Genomic DNA, 17,736 nt, shown 5'->3' on the forward strand with positions numbered 1-17,736 from the left:
GAACAAATGGCTCAATCCCTTGCGTAGCGTTGATAAGCCCCGCCAATGACACCTGGAATGTGATCTACCCCCGCGTGACAGGACTCATAAATCGATGTGACCGAGTCGACCAGTTGCTTTGATCAAGGCATTTCTTGGGTGGAACTTGAAGATTGAAATGACTTTGTTTTCATCAATGTCAACCTGAATAACGACATAGGAAAGAATAACATCGCTCAGCTCATCATGTGCTCGGACATTCTGCCAAGCCCGTGAACATTGTATCTATCCCCCCAAAGTTTTATATGCTGCTCACCCCCGTTGTTCAATGATGTCGGGAGAAACAAAAGCAAAAACGCCCTGGGATGTCCACTCAACAACCTCATCCAACCAAGCCACCGGTCCCCCCTGCGCCTGGCCAACGGTATAAATAGGACGCTCGAGGTCGAATTCCCAGATGGGGATATCATCGACTGGGTTGTGTGGCTCGAAGACCGCCTCGTCGACAGCGGAGTTGGACCAGTCAGAGTCATAGTCGTCAGAGGACGCCATGGATCCAGAAGGGCTTGGAGATTGACTGCGAGTGGGGAAATCGGCCATATCCGCAAAGATGGACCGGCGTTGCGGACGGTATGGGCCTCCAGCATAGCTGGTGGTCATGCTGAGACCGTCAATTTCTGTTTTGCTATCCATTTCTATGAAGGTATTGACTGTGTCCAGAGCAATGTCTTGACCGTGCCGATGGTAGCCAGATGTTGGCATGGATGAATTTGCGAGGGATGAAGGATGTTGTTCTTCTTCATCTTTAGTATCGAGGTTTATTGGCTCGTACTCTGCTTCGGGCATGTGGGTTTGCGGGTTTTGGTTGGTGGGATGACGGTTGATGAGCTTTCGCGCAATATGTTGGTACACGGGGAGGATGCTGCGACGGTGGAAGGTGCCGAGGTGCTGCATAATCGAAGCATTGTACACGGCAACAACAAAGAGGGATGAGAGGGTCAGGCAAATTATTGGGAAGGTAAGAGAAGCTTCCGGCATGATGACTTTATTGACTGCAGATGTTCCTCAATGAACGGGTGATTTTGAAGATGAGAAGTGCATCCGTGGATTTGGGGAAGAGAAGGGGAAGCAGAAGCAACGTGAAGAGGAACACAAATAATCGACATTTAAGAACTATTGTGAATCTGTCAACAATACGTTAATGCAATTGTCGACCTGGCAAAAAATAAGGCTCATTCAACATGTTTCCACTACGAGTGCAAGCCCTAGGACATACCTACGTACTCAGTTATATAAACCGATATCAATGTGCCTAAAAGCCATAAGATAGCAAGCCCTTATAGTCAGTCACTGATATTGACAAATATATATCCAAATTATATTGCAAAATAGTTATAGGGCAATTTTCCTAGTTTTTACAAGTATTCCTCGGGTGATCTTCTAGAGTCACGATGTTCATTCACGATGTCCAGTCATGCCGCTCCGAGCTTAAATGCGCCTTCCCCATCTGACCCTTCACGCCCACACGTCGCTTCCTATATTTAGATTGGAGCTACAGCTCTCCCATGGACGTAGGATATCCAAGTATCTCATTGTGGGGCATTCACCATTCATTGTTTGCCTGTTCTTCATTCTTTGTTTAACCCGAATCAATGGGCTTGATACTAAACATCTTCTGTTTGTGATTTTAAATTAAAATCATGGAACCTATTGTTATCTCTATTCCTTTGTCCATAAAATCGAGACAAAGGCCTTTCATACATTGTATAAATGCATGCCAAACAGCATCACTCTTCACTCAGATCTTTCTCATCCCTCGGTCAGATCACAAAGCTCTGCATATACCTTGTTCCAATCATCCCTTCAGCCCTACCCCGTGTGCACTCACACAACCATTTGCCATGGGAATTCCTACACAAGATACAAACCGCGTTACCAAGCGCAAATCTACACCAAGAAAAAATTGGACAGAGGCTGTCAAGGAAAAGATTGTACAGTTCTTCACTGGCAAACCACTCCCATCCCGTTCAGTTGCTGATAAATCCCAGTCACCGCAACGTGCCGCTCTACTAGATGCCCTCGAATGCACCAAATGCGAAGATCTGCACATTATTCCATACATGATGAATGCAGACATTGCTGCTGGATCATATATCACCTCGGAATACCCACCTTTCTTTGCCAGCAAAAGCACACGAGATGATCTTATATCTCCCTTCGACACAGACATAGTAGCCCACCAAAGTAATAATGCAACATTCTGGGAAGATATCACCCCCACCGAGCAACATCTTTACTACAACAAGATTGATACCATCCTCAAGAAGGCAGAGGCTCAGTCGGGCAAGTCAATAGATGAAGCCTCCGTTCTTTTCGCCCACTACCAGGTAGACTTCCACATCCGCCAGCACTACCTCGCTCCGCGAAGTAACCTGAATATATGCCGCTCAAAGGATGATATTAGGGCGCTGACCCACTGGCAGTGGAAGTGCGCCGTTGCGGATGAGACAGCACTTGCAGAATTCTCCGACTGGGGTGTGGGATGGGTGCATGAGCCGAGCAATTCTATTGGCCACCAGATTGCGGCATGGCGGATGGGCGAAAGAAGGCGAGAGCAGCACCTCGCGGAAGTAAGATCCCGGTGGGCCGTGATCCAGGACGAGAGACAAAAACAGAGGATGCGGACAGTCAACATTTGGTTCAAGGGTGTGCATGTTAGAACTTACAAGTATGAGCTATGCAGACCGTCTCTAACAGAGAAAGAGATTAAGAAGATTGCAAGGGAAAAAGGTAGAAGTCATGAAGCTTATTTGAAGAAATTTGGCATATGACGAGTGAACGGTTGATTACACATTACTATATACCCCATTTGAGTGGATTTTTTTATAAAGGAGAAACAGAATCAAGGATATTTCGTACTTTCACTTGAATAGATCCGTTAAGATGTATATAAATAAGACGAATTGCACATGTATATTGATTTAGGAGTTTAGGGTGATGACCTGCGGATGTAAGGTGAGAGGAGAGAGAGAGGTAAGACCAAACCGGGGGAAAGGGAGATAATGTGGAGAACCAGGAGAGATGAGGATGGGACCTGTTTGGTCTACCTATATAAAAAGCTAAATATGCTTCGCCCATGTCAATTTGCCAAGGCTCCCGGCATTGATGTCCCTATAGGTTTCTCTAACTGTAGAAATGTTGTGACATCATGCGAAAGATAAGCCAAGGTAGTAACTTAAGAAATTGAGTGGGCATTAATTCAATAATAATTGAAAAGTGAGAGATAGGGGAAAGGGGGGAGACCACTGCGTAGATACCCAAAGCGCCCCTCGGACCTCAGTTGCTCTGGAGGTCGCCTACTCAGAGTCGGATTCAAAACTGAATTCTGATTTCCGACTCTGGCTAAATCCAGATGATGAGAATAAAAGAATATGTCTTGCTCTACGGATCGATAGGGATAAGCCAAGAATCCGCATTGAGAGATGGCAACTCCAGAACAGCAGACCACATCGCTCCTAAATCATCTGGATCACGAGAGTGTCAAACCAAGTGAGCGTCACTAACCACCCGGTCATCATACAATTTGAAGACTTGTTTCTTCGACCACCACTCACAGTCTGCAATAACTGACGTTGAGTGGGGCGGTTGGATGCCCATCGAAAGGGAAGAGAGACCAATTGTCACTTTGGGTCAGCGCAGAATGGTGCAAATCTCAAAGCTTTGTCGGAAGCAGTTGAACAACCTTGGGATTATTGTTGACCTGAGATATTCGGGTTCTTCCCAACCTTAATCTTGCCTATTTACCCCCTAAGCCCCCAGCCTCAAATCATGGGGAGTTTCCTTACCAAGCAATAACAAATAATATATTTCAGGGATGATGTTATTAGTGACTTATAGAAGGTATGCCGACTTCTCCAATCAACAAGATAGATGCTCACGTGTAGTATTGAAAATTGTCGCAACGAAGATGTCAAGGCGTATGTACTTTGTACTTCGTACCTTAATCTGGACTAGCAACGGCTGAAATGAAAGCAGCCCAAGTCCAAGCTGGGGTCGATCTGCTATTAGGCATTATTGGTCTGCAGCTCATATTATTCGGGAAATCAAAAGAGATTCGAGAATTGAATTTTGCTCAATGGCTCCTGGTTTGCTAGCCCTTGCCTACGTACGGAGTAGTCCTTCTCCAATTCCCTACTTTCGCCATTTCTTTCAACTAGCCGCCCATAACGACGATCAATCTTCGGCGAGATGGCATTGGCTAAAGGTTTTCGGGCCCAGAACATCATCATGCTTAGGCCCTCTCCATCATGCTGCATTCCCCGCGAAAATTACCAGACTGGCCCGAGATCTTCCCATTCGGTTACTTCTTTGGGAAGAATCCCCAAACTCGAGTAACTTTACCCCACCAAATCCAGAGATTAATGCAGGCGAACAACGAAAGTAATGGGTTCCAAAGGTCGCAAAGTTGGATTGGACTTTGGATACCGTGGACAAAAAGGAGGGGGAAAACGCCAGGCACAGATCTCCCGGTTGTGGCTGGCCCCTCCTTGGTTCATCACAAGATTTTCATTTGTGATCAACCCCCAAGGCTCCCAAAACTTCCAAGATTCGGTCTTGGGGAGGTCACAAGCAATTAGCCCGTGTAGTATCCGACATATAGGAACCCTTGGAAATCTCCATGAATCCTCCCTGATTGGTCTCAAAGCCTTCCCAAAAGCCCCGTATTTTTTAAAGAGGCGCTGCGCCACCAATGAAACCCAAACCCTGACTAATCCTTGCCATTCCGTCACTCTCATCCACAGTGTGTGAACTACAACATATGTGAAACCTGACTTCAGAGCTGTGACCACGCATATCGGGATCTTGTGACGTTGGTATTCAAGATTCTGCACGGCAAACAAGGGGGTTATAAAGGGGCCCTTGCTAGCTACAAGTTTGACGGGTTTCCAAGGTATTTTTCCGACTAAAGAGACTTTCCATGATCTCCTGATCAGAGGGCAAGAAACATATACATTTAGGTTCGAAAGTATCTTTTATGTCTACAATATTACATTGTTTAATAGCCAAACATCATAATTATCCCATTTTCCTTTGACCGGGAAGCCGTAACATATGACGTAACGTCGCCGACCTATTAGGGTTTTTCCCGAATCACCGGCCCGTGAAGACGAAGGGCTTTTCCAGATATATAACAGATTGAATTGTATAATATAATAAATTAATTAAAAAGAATACTGTATATATTATTGATTTATATGTAGTTATGAGCAATAATGAATAATGATAGAGAAAAAAAAAAAGCCCTCCCCCTCAAAACGAGGGGAACGAACATCCACCGACCCACTGCTGCGGATGAGAAAGTGGGTTGAGCCTTTGGGAATTTATAACGTCGTCAGGTCCTAAACCTGTTACCCAATCCCTGCTTCTCTTTCCTTCTTCCTTTTGATCTTCCCCCTCCATCAAATCTTACCTCTTACCTCTTATCTTACTACTTATTGACCCCCAAACCTATCTCCATTTTGAAACACTTGGATTATTATGTCCACCAAGGTTTTGCTCGTCGGAGCAGCGGGTGAAACCGGAGGTTCTATCGCCAACGGACTGTTGGATACCGGTAACTTTGTAAGCCTAGGTTCCTCCACGTTTACCAATTGACCCCGGACTAATTGTCTCGTTTTTCGGTAAACAGGAGGTCATCGCTCTTGTTCGCCCTATCTCGGCCCAAAAGCCAGCTATTACGCGCCTCCAGGATCGGGGATGCCAGATTCGGAAATGCGACTTGAAGGCCCCAGAGGAGCAGCTGATCGAGGCGTTGGCCGGTATTGATGTGGTTATCAGCTGCGTCGGTCCTGCCGAACAACAGGACCAGATTCCTCTCGCCAAGGCAGCCAAAAAGACCGGTGTGAAGCGATTCGTACCATGTGGTTTCATCACCGTCTGCCCACCGGGTGGTATCATGTGGTTGCGTGACGAGGTATGAGGAATTGTGGCACGGTACTTTGGTCAGTGGACTGACCATGATTTTACTACGTACAGAAAGAAATTGTCTACAACCAGATTCGCCAGCTGTGGCTTCCCTACACCGTTGTCGATGTCGGCTGGTGGTACCAGCTCGCCTACCCCCGTCTCCCCTCCGGTCGTGTCGACTATGCCATGACATCTGGCAACGATGAAATTATTGGTGACGGCAACATGCCCACCGCACTGACCGACTTGCGAGACATTGGTCGCTACATGGCCATGATCATTTCCGACCCCCGCACTCTGAATAAGAAGATCCTCGCCTACAACCTGGTCTCCACGCAAAACAAGATGTACGAGCTCATGGAGGAGCTTAGCGAGGAAAAGATCGATCGAAACTACGTAAGTTGCACGGACTCTTGGCTCGGAATGAGTCAATGTGGCTAACCGATGTTTTCTTTTTCCGGAGCACAGATTCCCGAAGAAACCATCTGCAGCAGAGTCGTGGCGGCCCGACAAGCTAGTGAAACTTACCCCTTCGACCCGATCAAGTTCATTCCTCGGTATCTGGCCGAATATCAGCTCTCTTGGGGAATTCGCGGCGACAACAACCCCGAGTACGCCAAGTACCTCGGCTACCACACCACACAGGACCTGTACCCCGAATTCAAACCTACAGATTTCCGCGAATATCTCGAGTCTGTCATTCGTGGCTCCGCTAAGGGTGTTTACACCGATCGCGTGATCTCACGGAAGCACCAGCGACACTTCCCGCGCACCGAGTCCAGCGATTCCCTCTACACGCGCATATTCCCTCGCACCGAGTCGAGCGATTCGCTCATGTCGCGATGAATTGATGAATAGGAAACCTTTTTTTTACGTACCTCGCGTTACCTCTCCGCCTCACCCAGGGAGCGACTGTTCTAGACAAACACCAGCCCCGAACCGCTGCCATCTGGGAATATTTGATAAAGACTTTTATGACATCTCTCTCCTCCCCCTCTGGTCCCATTTGACGGGGCCATGGAACTCAGTATGCAACCGACTGGTGCTTTTTTTTTGGGGAGTCGACAACTTTTTGGGCGTTTGTGATTTTGTGGCCTCGTGATGGACGCTGGCTACTTTTGGTGCCTCCTCGATGGGCTTGGTGTCAATCCTTAGAGTTGGCATTGGAATTGCTTCTATTTTTGTTTATGCCATTCAATTTCGATTGTCCCATGATGGGATTTCTGCATATAGAAAATATATCCCAATCATCTGTGATTCCAACCAGTTATGCCTCGTTCTTTCCCATACTCGCACTTGCATAACCCCAATCACCCCGAGCTCCTCGGGGGCCTCCCCTAGGCTGTTCATTTGATCCCTGATATTTGATGCGACGTTTTTGGTCCCAAACTCATTTGCTTTAATTAACCTCGACCGCTAGGGATTCGTATCTTTTTCCTTCGAAATATACTGTAGGAGATGTTTCCGCGACGCCGACCGGGATCGCGATCCTCTGCCTGCGAACTCGGGCCCATCAGCGCTGAGCCAAGGACTCCACAAACTACCCCGGAAGCTCATCAGAATGAACATGCCCTGGGCTTCACCGATATATACGGGTCATTGACACCCCGTCAAATCAGCATCATCAGTATGTATTCCCCACATGGTAGGGGGTCCACATTCTAACACAGGCTTGCAGCCATTGGATCGGCGATTGGAACGGGCCTGATGGTTGGTACTGGAAGGGCATTGTCTATGTAAGATTTGTCCCTCCTACCAAACGGATTTCTTTTATGCTGAACGATGTGAACGATGTTAACTCCAACACAGGAGCGGCGTAAGTTATTCTCTAGGAACCTCATGGGCGAAGATATTGACCTGTTATAGCCGGCAGCTATAATAATCTCCTACACCATCGTCGGGTTCGCGGTTTACCTCGTCCTCTGTGCGTTGGGTGAGGTGGGCTCATGGTTACCAAAACCGTATACCGTTGCGGACCAAGCCGTTCGGTTTTGTCATCCTGCTCTTGGATTCAGCTTGGGCTGGATGTAAGTGCCCCTGCGATGAGAGCTGCATCCAATTTGCTTTGTTTCCTGACCGTGTCCCTAGATTTTGGCTGAAATATGCTGTTGTCACACCGAACCAGCTCACAGCTGCAGCGCTGGTAGTCTCCTATTGGGTCAGTGCCGAGCGAGTCAATCCTGGTATCTGGATCACGGTTTTCCTTTCGGTCATTGTGATTCTCAACTTCATCAATCACCGCCTCCCGAGCAGAATCGAGTTCTATGTCTCTTCATTCAAGCTTGTCGTCATGCTTGGACTCATGATACTTTCCACCGTCATCGCTTTGGGAGGGGGACCGGATCAAGACATGAAAGGATTTCGATATTGGTCGTACCCCGGTGCTTTCGGCGCTAAGGCCCATCACGATAACGCGTTGCTAGAGAAGTTCTATATAACATGCTCGACGATGTCATCTGCCACGTTTGCATATATTGGAAGTGAGCGATCTGGCATGACTCACTTCCCGAACGTTCGAAAGGCTACGTCGAGGGCTATCCAGAATACCTTTTATCGAATCATGGTTTTCCACCTTCTAGCAATCACTCTTCTCGGAATGATTGTCCCTCAGGGCTCGGCCACTATGGTATTTTCTAGCGATTCCTCCCATGAGGCTGCCGCATCAGCATTTGTTGCGGCTCTGTATTTGGCTGGCATCTCCGTGTTACCCGACTTGTTGAATGCATGCATACTGTTGTTCGTCCTGTCAATCGCAGACTACGATCTCTATCTGGCAACCAAGGCAATGTGCGACCTCGCAGTGAAGCAGCGTGCCCCTGCGTTCCTGTCTCGCACTACCCGGAGAGGCGTCCCAATCTACGCTCTAGCTGTGTGCTCGTCAACTGCAACATTGGCATATCTCAACGTCCGCCAAGACTCAACTGTTGTCTTCGGATACTTCGTGGACATGGTCACAATGCTCGGGCTGCTCACATGGATTTCCATTCTCGTTACCCACATATCTTTTGTGCGAGCACGAAAGGCTCAAGGCATTCCTGATAAGGCTCTAGCTTTTAGAGCTCGCTTTGGTTTGCCTGGGACGTGTTTGGCTCTCATTCTCTGCTTGTTCATCTCTGTCGCCATTGTCTTTGACTCCTTTAGCTTTGATTCGGGCGTTCGGACATTTGACGTGAAATCCTTCATTGCCTCCTACATCAGCATTCCTGTCTACATCTTCTTGATGGTTGGCTACAAGCTCGCTGTCCACAGTAAACGTGTCGACCCCAAGGAGGCTGATCTATGGACCGATAAGATTGAGTTGGACAGTGAGAGGGGGGAGGGCCACAACTGAAGGGAAATTGGGTGTGATGGAAGCCATTATTCCATAGGTCACTCTGGTTTATCCTGGGGGATCAAGATTCTTGACCATCTTTGTTGATCAACGGGGAAAAAGCAATTACCATTCACTACATTGTCCTGAATGTCTATTTTGTACCTATAGTTAGGTACTAACTTCAGCTTGAAGTTCCATTATTCGTCCACTATCTAGTATTTCCTCGCACCACCTACGCCCCACCATTATTAGCTCCTGTGTGATTGATCTTGAAACCTCCAAGGCATCACTACTCCGTATGCAGCCCTGAATCCTTGTAAAATTGGACAGTTGTCAGAGTGACACGTCAAGTGGGGACGCTAATAACTGCTACCCGAAGTTGGCGCGAGTAAACAGTTCTTTTGCACAGCAATCACCCGGAGACCTACTCCATATACGGAGTAGGTTGAACTTCCGAGGTTGAGGAGTCGAGTAAGATATTCTGCCGATTTAAGATCCTCATTCCCCTTAATTCTTCAATTCTTGATTCTTAAAAGAGTGCGCATGAGGGAACTCAATGCATCTGCGGTTTGTTTACACCCCACCATACCTTCGCAGGAGACTAACAAAGAACCCTCAGAAGCAGTCGAATCCTGTCCATTCATTTTTGATCCAACACTCCAACAGAGGGGTATTAGTTCTTGCTCTTGAAAGGTTGAACGAGCGCCTGTGCTCTACATTCCTCACACAAGCATGGATCATCCCACTACCCCACAACACCAAAAAGAGGATTTCCGTACGTTTATCACAAGAGTGAACGTCAAATTTGGTCTCGAGATTCCCCTCCCTGGAATTGAATCTCCTACAGTTCGAGAGAGAAATACCAGCCTCCCGAGTCAGATCTACAAGCATATCCGCCCACTGTTCTTCAATAACAAGGTCGACAAGAGAAGCCTAATTAACAATCTCGAGGAATGGGTCCGCGGGAACCTACCGTTGGCCGGTCCGAACCAGAACCATGTGCATCAAACCGATGCAGATCGCCGGGCAAGCCAACGGCATCACAGCGAGGAACCCGCGCCCCCGCTGTCACTCACCGGCCCCGAGAAGGACATGTGCATGAAGCAGCTGCTAGCGCTGATGAAAGACGAGGAATATTTTTTGGCGAATGGTCGTGTTGTAAACATGAAAAAAAGGTTAGCCGCCAATTCTTTTGGAGACGCCAAGGGCTTATCACCAAAGAAACAAAGGTTTGATGATGATGAAGATGAAGACGAAAACGAAAACTTTCACACCGCACCGAATTCCCCCGTAAAAGGATCTGTGTTAGCTCAGTCCCCTTTGGGGAAGAATGGGGATGGGAGTTTACAATTCCCTGAGATGGTGCAGGCTACCTTCCGAGGATCTCGAAGAGTCTCTGGGACTGTCAACTTGCCGGTCAATAGCCATCAAGTAATTCAGTCTCCTGCGCGGGGCTCGGTTGGAATTACATCACCAGCAAAAAGTCAAGTTCACTCGTCGCTCGGAAGGAACGATGGACCTATCCAGTCCTCTGGAAATAACAAAGAAACCTTCCATTCACCGGCGAAGTATTCGGCGACCTTTCCCCCACCAGCCAAGGCACAACCAGCACAGGGCCAAGGGTTTCACCAACCGCTCCCTGGAAAAGTGGTCACTAAATCAGCGTCCAAGCCCCAAGGCAATGTTCCCACCCCGACGAGGAAGTCGACCAGCACTTCGTCGCTAGCGAAGACTCCAGGAGCTGCCCAATCACCCGCGAGGAACCCTGGATCTGTTCAATCGCCCTCTAAAACACCAAGATCAGCCAAATCACCCTCCCAATCGCCGTTGAAACAGATGGATCTTCGATCGTTTGGGTTTGGGAACAGCTTCAACAAAGAAAATTCTCCTACCGAGGAGGATGTTGAGTTTAGGAAGCCTACTTTATTTGAAAAGCTGAGCGCAGCATCGGATAAATCCAAGCGCAACAACATGACGCAGTCGGCCAATACTAGCTTTTCAACGAGGATGACTTCGTCGGTTTTTATGTCTCGAGATGCCAGCATGGCGAAATCATTTGATACGGTCATGACAGACATGACCGAGCCAATGGATACCCAGTCAACCTATGCAGACTCGGTCGTCGGGTACATGGCTAGCGAAGAGATGCAAAGGAGCGTGGATGCTGCTGCTATCTCCATGATGGTAAATGCTGACCCCGCTGAGACCGAGTATTCCCTGAAACAGGAGTTTATTGATGAACTCCAGTCCTACGGGCCGTTTTCGACAGAAGAATCCTTTCCTGCAACAATTCCATTGCGATTCCGATATGAGCTGGAACGCATTGGACGTGCGTGGGGAATCCCCTTTAAACAAATACTTGTTGGCGACCGTGTTACCTTCAACACTCAAGATGATTTCTGGTCATGGGTCAGTGGGCTTGGTCGACGTTATGGCCATCCGTTGCCAGAGAGATCCCCACGTCGGACCTGGGATGCTGCTGTTGGTGATTTTAAATCAGATAAGCACTCAGAGGTGGTGGTACTGTCAGGAGACTTGGACTGGTGTAGCGAGTCCGAGCCGGGCATTTTCAAATTGAGACTCAACCCGCTCAAGCCAGAGCGAACGTGTCGATTCCATCGAAGATTTGGTTCGGATAGGTTCCTGACTCTCACTATTCCAGCCGCGGATCAGCCTCCCAGCCATCAGAAACAACCTTCTTACCCATCTGCCCTCCGCGAGGGTATTGCTTCCTGGCTCACGCGGAATGATCATCATTGCCTCGGACGGACGTGGCGCGCTTTCTATGTTGAAGAAGTAAAAACGAAGCGAAAAGCCAAGGGTGAGCCTCGGTTTCGAGTCGAGCTCTTTGCCATTGATGGAGACGACTTTGATCATGGGTATCAGTTACCACCAGTAGTGGCTCCTCCTAGACAGCAAAGCGACAACCATACTCCGATGAGTGTAGATGCTTTGCTGGAATGGCATATGCCCAAGACTGCGAATGCAAATCAAAGCAATTGCAAGCTCTTCCAGCGTATCTCTCTGGGCTTGTCGAAGACATTTGCGACGGTTAAGTTGAATCCAACGCAAGTGCTTCGTTTGAGAGATGATCCAACTCGGACTGTCATGAATGATGGATGTGCCTTGATCTCGAGGGCTCTTGCGAACCAAATTTGTGATCAATTGGGCATAACCACCGCCACGCCTAGTTGCTTCCAGGGTAGAATAGCAGGTGCTAAGGGCCTTTGGATGGTTGATCGCCACCAGTCTAGTATCACTACCATGGATGACGATGACATGTGGATTCAGATTTCGGACTCACAGTTGAAAATACATCCTCATCCACAGGAATGGGTTGACCCGTTTGACGATGAGAAGTTGACCTTCGAAGTAGTTAACTGGGCTAAGCCATTGCACCCTGTTGATCTTAATATCCAGCTTCTTGGAATTCTGGAACACGGAGGGAATGTGAAGGAATATATTGCCAAGCTCACGCGTGATGGTGTACAGAGTCTTTACGACGACTTCCTTGAGGTTCTCCGATCAAATAGCCCCGTGCTTTGTCGAGCCCTGCTTCAAAAACTGACACCTTACGGTGAAGATGGAACTGGTAAAGCCCGACGACTGGAGCAGTGGGTGACTAGTGATGCTGAGTCTATCATTCGTTTCTGTGAGGCTGGCTTTGCCCCACGCGATTTCTTTCCCCTCCGGGTGAATATCCGCAGATACTTGACACGGCTCCTTGAGCGACATGTCGAAGAGCTTAAAATTCAGGTCCCTCTTTCAACCTATGCGTACTGCATTGCGGACCCATATGGAGTTCTCGGACCGAATGAAGTTCACTTTGGCTTCTCCAATAACTGGCGGGATCCACAGGGTCAGTTTGAAGACAACCTACTTGATGGAGTATATGTGCTTGTAGGTCGAGTTCCAGCACATTTGCCGTCTGATATTCAACGACGCAAAGCCGTATGGAAGAATGAACTACGTCATTTCAAAGATGTGATTGTCTTCCCCACTACGGGGAATTTTCCTTTAGCCGGTATGCTATCCGGGGGAGATTACGATGGTGACACCCCGTGGATCTGCTGGGATCCAACCATTGTCGACAGATTCCATAATTCCCCAATGCCCTCGCATGAGTATCCTGCAGAGCATTACGGGCTCACGAAACATTCCGTCCCGATGGCCTCGCTGAAGTCGACGGAAGACTTTTTGGAAAGTGTGTTCGATTTCAACCTCAACCTTTCAAACCTGGGTCGATGTACCGTCGAGCATGAGAAACTGGCATACGATGAGTCAGTCAACTATCCGAAAGCGAAAGAGCTCGCCTGTCTCTTGGGTCATCTTGTGGATGGCCGGAAAGGCGGAGTTCATCTTTCAGAGCAAGCCTGGCAAGAATACCGCAAAACCATCAGCCCTAAGGAACGTGCGCTTCCCGCGTATCGGAACCCAGAGCGCAAGTCCAAATCGTCGAACATTATCGACTACCTCAAGTTTAACGTCGCACAGTCGGAGCTTTGCAGAATTCTCTCGGGTCTCAACGAAGCGTTCCCCGAGAACGATGTCCAAAATCAGCTCGATGATGACCTTATGCGTCCGTGGAATGAAGCCGATAAAGCATCAAAAAGCAATTCCGAGTACAGTCAAGATTTAAAAGATGTCCTCGCTGAAGTTCGAAGGTCGATAGACGAACAATACAAACAGTGGAACCAAGGACACTCGACGTCTACCAGCGACGAATTCTCTCCCATATCACGTCAAGCTGCCGAGATTGCAGCTGCGCTCGCTCCTCCCAACACGGGCAAACATCCTCTCATCCACACTTGGCAAAATAGCCATAATGAGTGGCGACGGCTGGTAGCTTCATATGCCTACCGTCGATGTCCAAACTCTCGGTTTATTCTTCATGCCTTTGGCGAGACATTGTGCCAGATCAAGGCGTCCGTCTCGCCATCCCGCCTTGTCACCAATGAGGTGATCGCCTGCTACCGAGTGAATCAGAAAATGGTGGCACATCTCACTGCTAATGAATGGCCTGTGGATGAAGTCGACGATACAGATGAATATGAAGACGGAGAAGCCATTGAAGCTATGCTATCCTTCTAGAAGGGACCAGTCGGTCATTACGATGATGAATTGAAGGACAACTTGTCCATCGAAGGCGATACAAGTGATGCCAACAACGACCCTGCATTTGATTTGTATATCATAAATTTGAGCGATATTTTCTTATGATGCCTATGACTGTCTAATATAGCATGAGATAGATGCCTTGTTGTTTTGCATATGTTAGAGTTGATAGATAGCCATCACATGGTTCACCTAAACATAGAAGTACATGTACTTTTAACAAATCATACCATTATACTTTTGCTTAAAACATTACCAAGCACCGAGAGAGTTCATCCTAGTCCCCAAATGTCAACTGCTAAAATGCCCCCACATCACATGCCGAGCTCAATCGGCCGAAAGAGGCAATATATGGCCCAACAAATATAAGATTGGGCCTGTAAATTGAAACAAGGACTATATTTGGGGGTGCTGAACGGAGTACCCGATGTTAAAATAAATTGATACTGTTAAGAGAAATCAGGCTCGTAAGTACATCTCGTACCGGCAAATAGACCGGTAAATAGACCGGTAAATGGGAATCGCAGGACAAAGATCAATGAATCGCCATCCATGTGATAGGACGGAGCAAGGTCTTCCGGGGAAGTCAATCTAAATAGTACATTACATATGTACAACGTACGGAGTAGGAAAAAAAAGAGGTGCAACCGATACGGAGTACAGCGAACCAAGCACGACGCATAACTAGAACTGCAGCGTCTAGTTCGTGGAGAAAATGTGTCAGGGATTAAGAGCGATCACACTCGCTCTCGTATTCGACCTGTCGAGCATATCCTAGCCTATCCTAGCGCATGTTGGGGTACATGCATACAGAGGTACTACGGGGTAATCGAGTCACATTAGCAACAATAAAAATGGAAATACTACTCCGTATACTTCGTATATAGGGAAATGATGAACTTAGGAGGGGTACATGGTGGCATTTCCGGGACCATGGAAACTTCTCCGTAGGAACAAATATGTTTATTCTGTATCTGTATCATACTATGCGTTGCGAGGGTGTGCCTAGGTACATCGCTTAGGCGGAATTGGAATCGTCTACGGAGTACTGAAAAGCCTACATATTGAAAAGCCCTATGGACAGGCGTGTTGCAGTACGCTACATCATACGCAAAGCCCAATTGTCAGCGACTTTAGACTTTCCACATCAAACAAAAGGTAAATAATCATTTTCGGTAAGATCCAAGTTCCAAGAGGGGCGAGTAGATGCGAGTTTGTTGGGGCGAGGGCCAACTGGATATTTGACATGTGATGATTATCCAAAAAGGTACATGTGCGGCCATAGTGGAATGTATGGCCGAGCAGGTACCGTGGGAATGTGATTACCTCACCTTCTTCTTCCTTCCCGATTAGGCTTAGTGGCTAAGTGACACTTTTTCACGTGAAAGACGATACGATGCGAAACTCCGACATCTTTAGGGTATCCTTACTCTCTCTATCTATGGATGATCTACTCCGAATGACCCGCCATGGAACGCCCAAAAACCGCTAGGCCAAAACCACCTGCCCGAAAGACAAACGCCACAAGTCTAAGCTCGACCAATTCACTCCCCTCCGCGCTTACAAGTAACCTCGCCCCATCACTTACGGCTCCGCCTTATCATAATGCTCATCCATCCGTGATGGATATTGATAAAGCAGAAGATCGATCTGGTCGAGCTACCAGTGTATTATCGATGGATGATCTCGAAGCTGCGCAGGCCCTAGAGGGGCTTCGCTCCGGTATGTGGTTCTGATATCCCGAGTCAGCCCACTAAAAGTGTCGCAACTTCGGTTCTCGCTGGATTAGGATTACTGTGCGACGGGCCTTGAACTAATCTCAACAATAGATTTCGGACAATCTCCTCGAACAGCGCGACAATCCCTTCCCATCACCTCACCGGACCCACCGCCGCCAGAGCCACTATTGTCTCTGCTAACTTCTTCCCATCCACTTATCTCCTCTGCCATCAACGGCTCAGTTTCTGCCTACGCTACATCGAAATCATACTCACCGCGATTCAAGTCTGGCGCTGAGTTCATCGAGCGCAATATTGGATCACCTGTCGTGAACACCGTCGGCACGGTAGGCCGCAAGACTGGTGTCGAGAGCGGTCTCCGTTGGGCACTACAGCGACGAGACTCTACAAGCGAAGACTCCAAACACATCAATAAGCGACGGAAGATGGATGGGAACGTGTCACCGAGGACCCTGAATGCGGAGAAAGGACTGGACGGTTCAGCTCACCCACCGCGCACACGGAGCTCATCCGATCTCTCCATGGACGAAACGCTCCCCCCGTACGACGAAATAAGGTCCCCTCACTACGAAGAGAAACCAGGAAGACGTACTGAGCCGACATGGCAAAGCCGACTGGTGATTTCGACTTCTGGGCTCGGAGTCGCCATGAGCGATGACTCGCTGCGTAGTCTGCAATATTGTCTGACTTGGCTTCGATGGGCAAACGGTCGATTAGGCAAGTCCATTGTAGCACTGCACAGTGCTGTCAACGAGTGGGAAAGCCACAAAGCACGATCAGCGTCGGATATCGAGGCAGGAGGCAGTGGCCAAGAAAGTGCCTCGTTGCTCACCCAGCGCATCCAAGCTGTCAAGGCCGATGTACTGTCGACCCTGAAACAAGTAGTGGATGTGGTTTCCAAGTATGCAGGAGGCGCCCTGCCAGAAAATGCCCGTCACCTAGTGCGTCGACACCTGACGTCTCTGCCGCACCGTTTCCAGGTTGCATCCACATCGCAGCCACCACCAGACTCCCCAGCTGCCTCCTCCGATGCCACAGTCAGTGCTCATCGCATCCTGGTGCTGGCCCAAGAGGGTCTAGATATGATGGCGCAAGTTAGCGGTGTCGTCAATGACACATTGGTCAGTGCTGAGCACTGGTGTGAGCGGCTTGGTCGGAAACGACCCGAGAACGGAGCTTCATCCGACATGCCAGAAAAGCAGGACGAATCTGCTTCCGACGCTCAGCCGTGTGACATGGATGTCAAGCAGTCTCTCCCAGAGAATGCAATTCAGGACGACGTCTCAATGTCCGGAATGGAGAAGATATGACATCGTCCCAACGGTTTTCGTCTCTCTTTACATATTTTCATTTTCTGTCACCTCTTGCCTCTTATCTCGGCACTTCTCTTATGTCTTTCTCCTCTGACATCTTTTTTTTTCTTACTCTTTTCTCATGATTGATATCCTTTCTGCTATCTTCATTCCGTCTGGAGTGATAGGAAAACCCCTGGAAATTATGGTGTTTGTTTGAGCGTTCGGTTATTGTTTTCTTCTGGATGGGCTGGGTCATCCTACTATTATATTTATGGATGTTATGGTTTTCGGTATAGATATCCGCAAGAGGCTGCGCGCTCAAGCTGAA

The 17,736-nt window shown here is 48.3% G+C and overlaps 7 protein-coding genes across 7 annotated transcripts; 5 read left to right on the forward strand and 2 right to left on the reverse strand.

Annotated features, from left to right (window-relative positions):
* Positions 1-291: 291 nt before the first annotated feature.
* On the reverse strand, positions 292-1,017 carry PEX2_098550 (uncharacterized protein; the record flags this gene model as incomplete). Its single annotated transcript, XM_016747125.1, has 1 exon — positions 292-1,017. The coding sequence occupies one exon, from the start codon at positions 1,015-1,017 to the stop codon at positions 292-294; it is 726 nt and encodes a 241-aa protein (XP_016598474.1).
* An 863-nt stretch (positions 1,018-1,880) lies between these two features.
* On the forward strand, positions 1,881-2,810 carry PEX2_098560 (uncharacterized protein; the record flags this gene model as incomplete). Its single annotated transcript, XM_016747126.1, has 1 exon — positions 1,881-2,810. One exon carries the CDS (start codon positions 1,881-1,883, stop codon positions 2,808-2,810), a length of 930 nt encoding a protein of 309 aa, XP_016598475.1.
* Positions 2,811-4,397: 1,587 nt separating this feature from the next.
* Positions 4,398-4,775, reverse strand: PEX2_098570 (uncharacterized protein; the record flags this gene model as incomplete). Its single annotated transcript, XM_016747127.1, has 1 exon — positions 4,398-4,775. The coding sequence occupies one exon, from the start codon at positions 4,773-4,775 to the stop codon at positions 4,398-4,400; it is 378 nt and encodes a 125-aa protein (XP_016598476.1).
* Positions 4,776-5,517: 742 nt separating this feature from the next.
* PEX2_098580 (aromatic alcohol reductase) lies at positions 5,518-6,792 on the forward strand (the record flags this gene model as incomplete). The annotated part of the gene is made up of 4 exons (XM_016747128.1): positions 5,518-5,601; positions 5,669-5,953; positions 6,016-6,342; positions 6,415-6,792. The coding sequence occupies 4 exons, from the start codon at positions 5,518-5,520 to the stop codon at positions 6,790-6,792; spliced, it is 1,074 nt and encodes a 357-aa protein (XP_016598477.1).
* A 612-nt stretch (positions 6,793-7,404) lies between these two features.
* On the forward strand, positions 7,405-9,277 carry PEX2_098590 (putative amino acid permease; the record flags this gene model as incomplete). The annotated part of the gene is made up of 5 exons (XM_016747129.1): positions 7,405-7,573; positions 7,625-7,682; positions 7,756-7,762; positions 7,813-7,973; positions 8,035-9,277. The coding sequence occupies 5 exons, from the start codon at positions 7,405-7,407 to the stop codon at positions 9,275-9,277; spliced, it is 1,638 nt and encodes a 545-aa protein (XP_016598478.1).
* A 714-nt stretch (positions 9,278-9,991) lies between these two features.
* Positions 9,992-14,350, forward strand: PEX2_098600 (RNA dependent RNA polymerase; the record flags this gene model as incomplete). The annotated part of the gene is made up of 1 exon (XM_016747130.1): positions 9,992-14,350. The coding sequence occupies one exon, from the start codon at positions 9,992-9,994 to the stop codon at positions 14,348-14,350; it is 4,359 nt and encodes a 1,452-aa protein (XP_016598479.1).
* Positions 14,351-16,050: 1,700 nt separating this feature from the next.
* On the forward strand, positions 16,051-17,423 carry PEX2_098610 (putative clock controled protein (Ccg-8); the record flags this gene model as incomplete). Its single annotated transcript, XM_016747131.1, has 2 exons — positions 16,051-16,096; positions 16,204-17,423. The coding sequence occupies 2 exons, from the start codon at positions 16,051-16,053 to the stop codon at positions 17,421-17,423; spliced, it is 1,266 nt and encodes a 421-aa protein (XP_016598480.1).
* Positions 17,424-17,736: the final 313 nt, after the last annotated feature.

This window comes from Penicillium expansum, assembly GCF_000769745.1.
Source record: "Penicillium expansum strain MD-8 chromosome Unknown contig349, whole genome shotgun sequence".
NCBI classification, from domain to species: domain Eukaryota; kingdom Fungi; phylum Ascomycota; class Eurotiomycetes; order Eurotiales; family Aspergillaceae; genus Penicillium; species Penicillium expansum.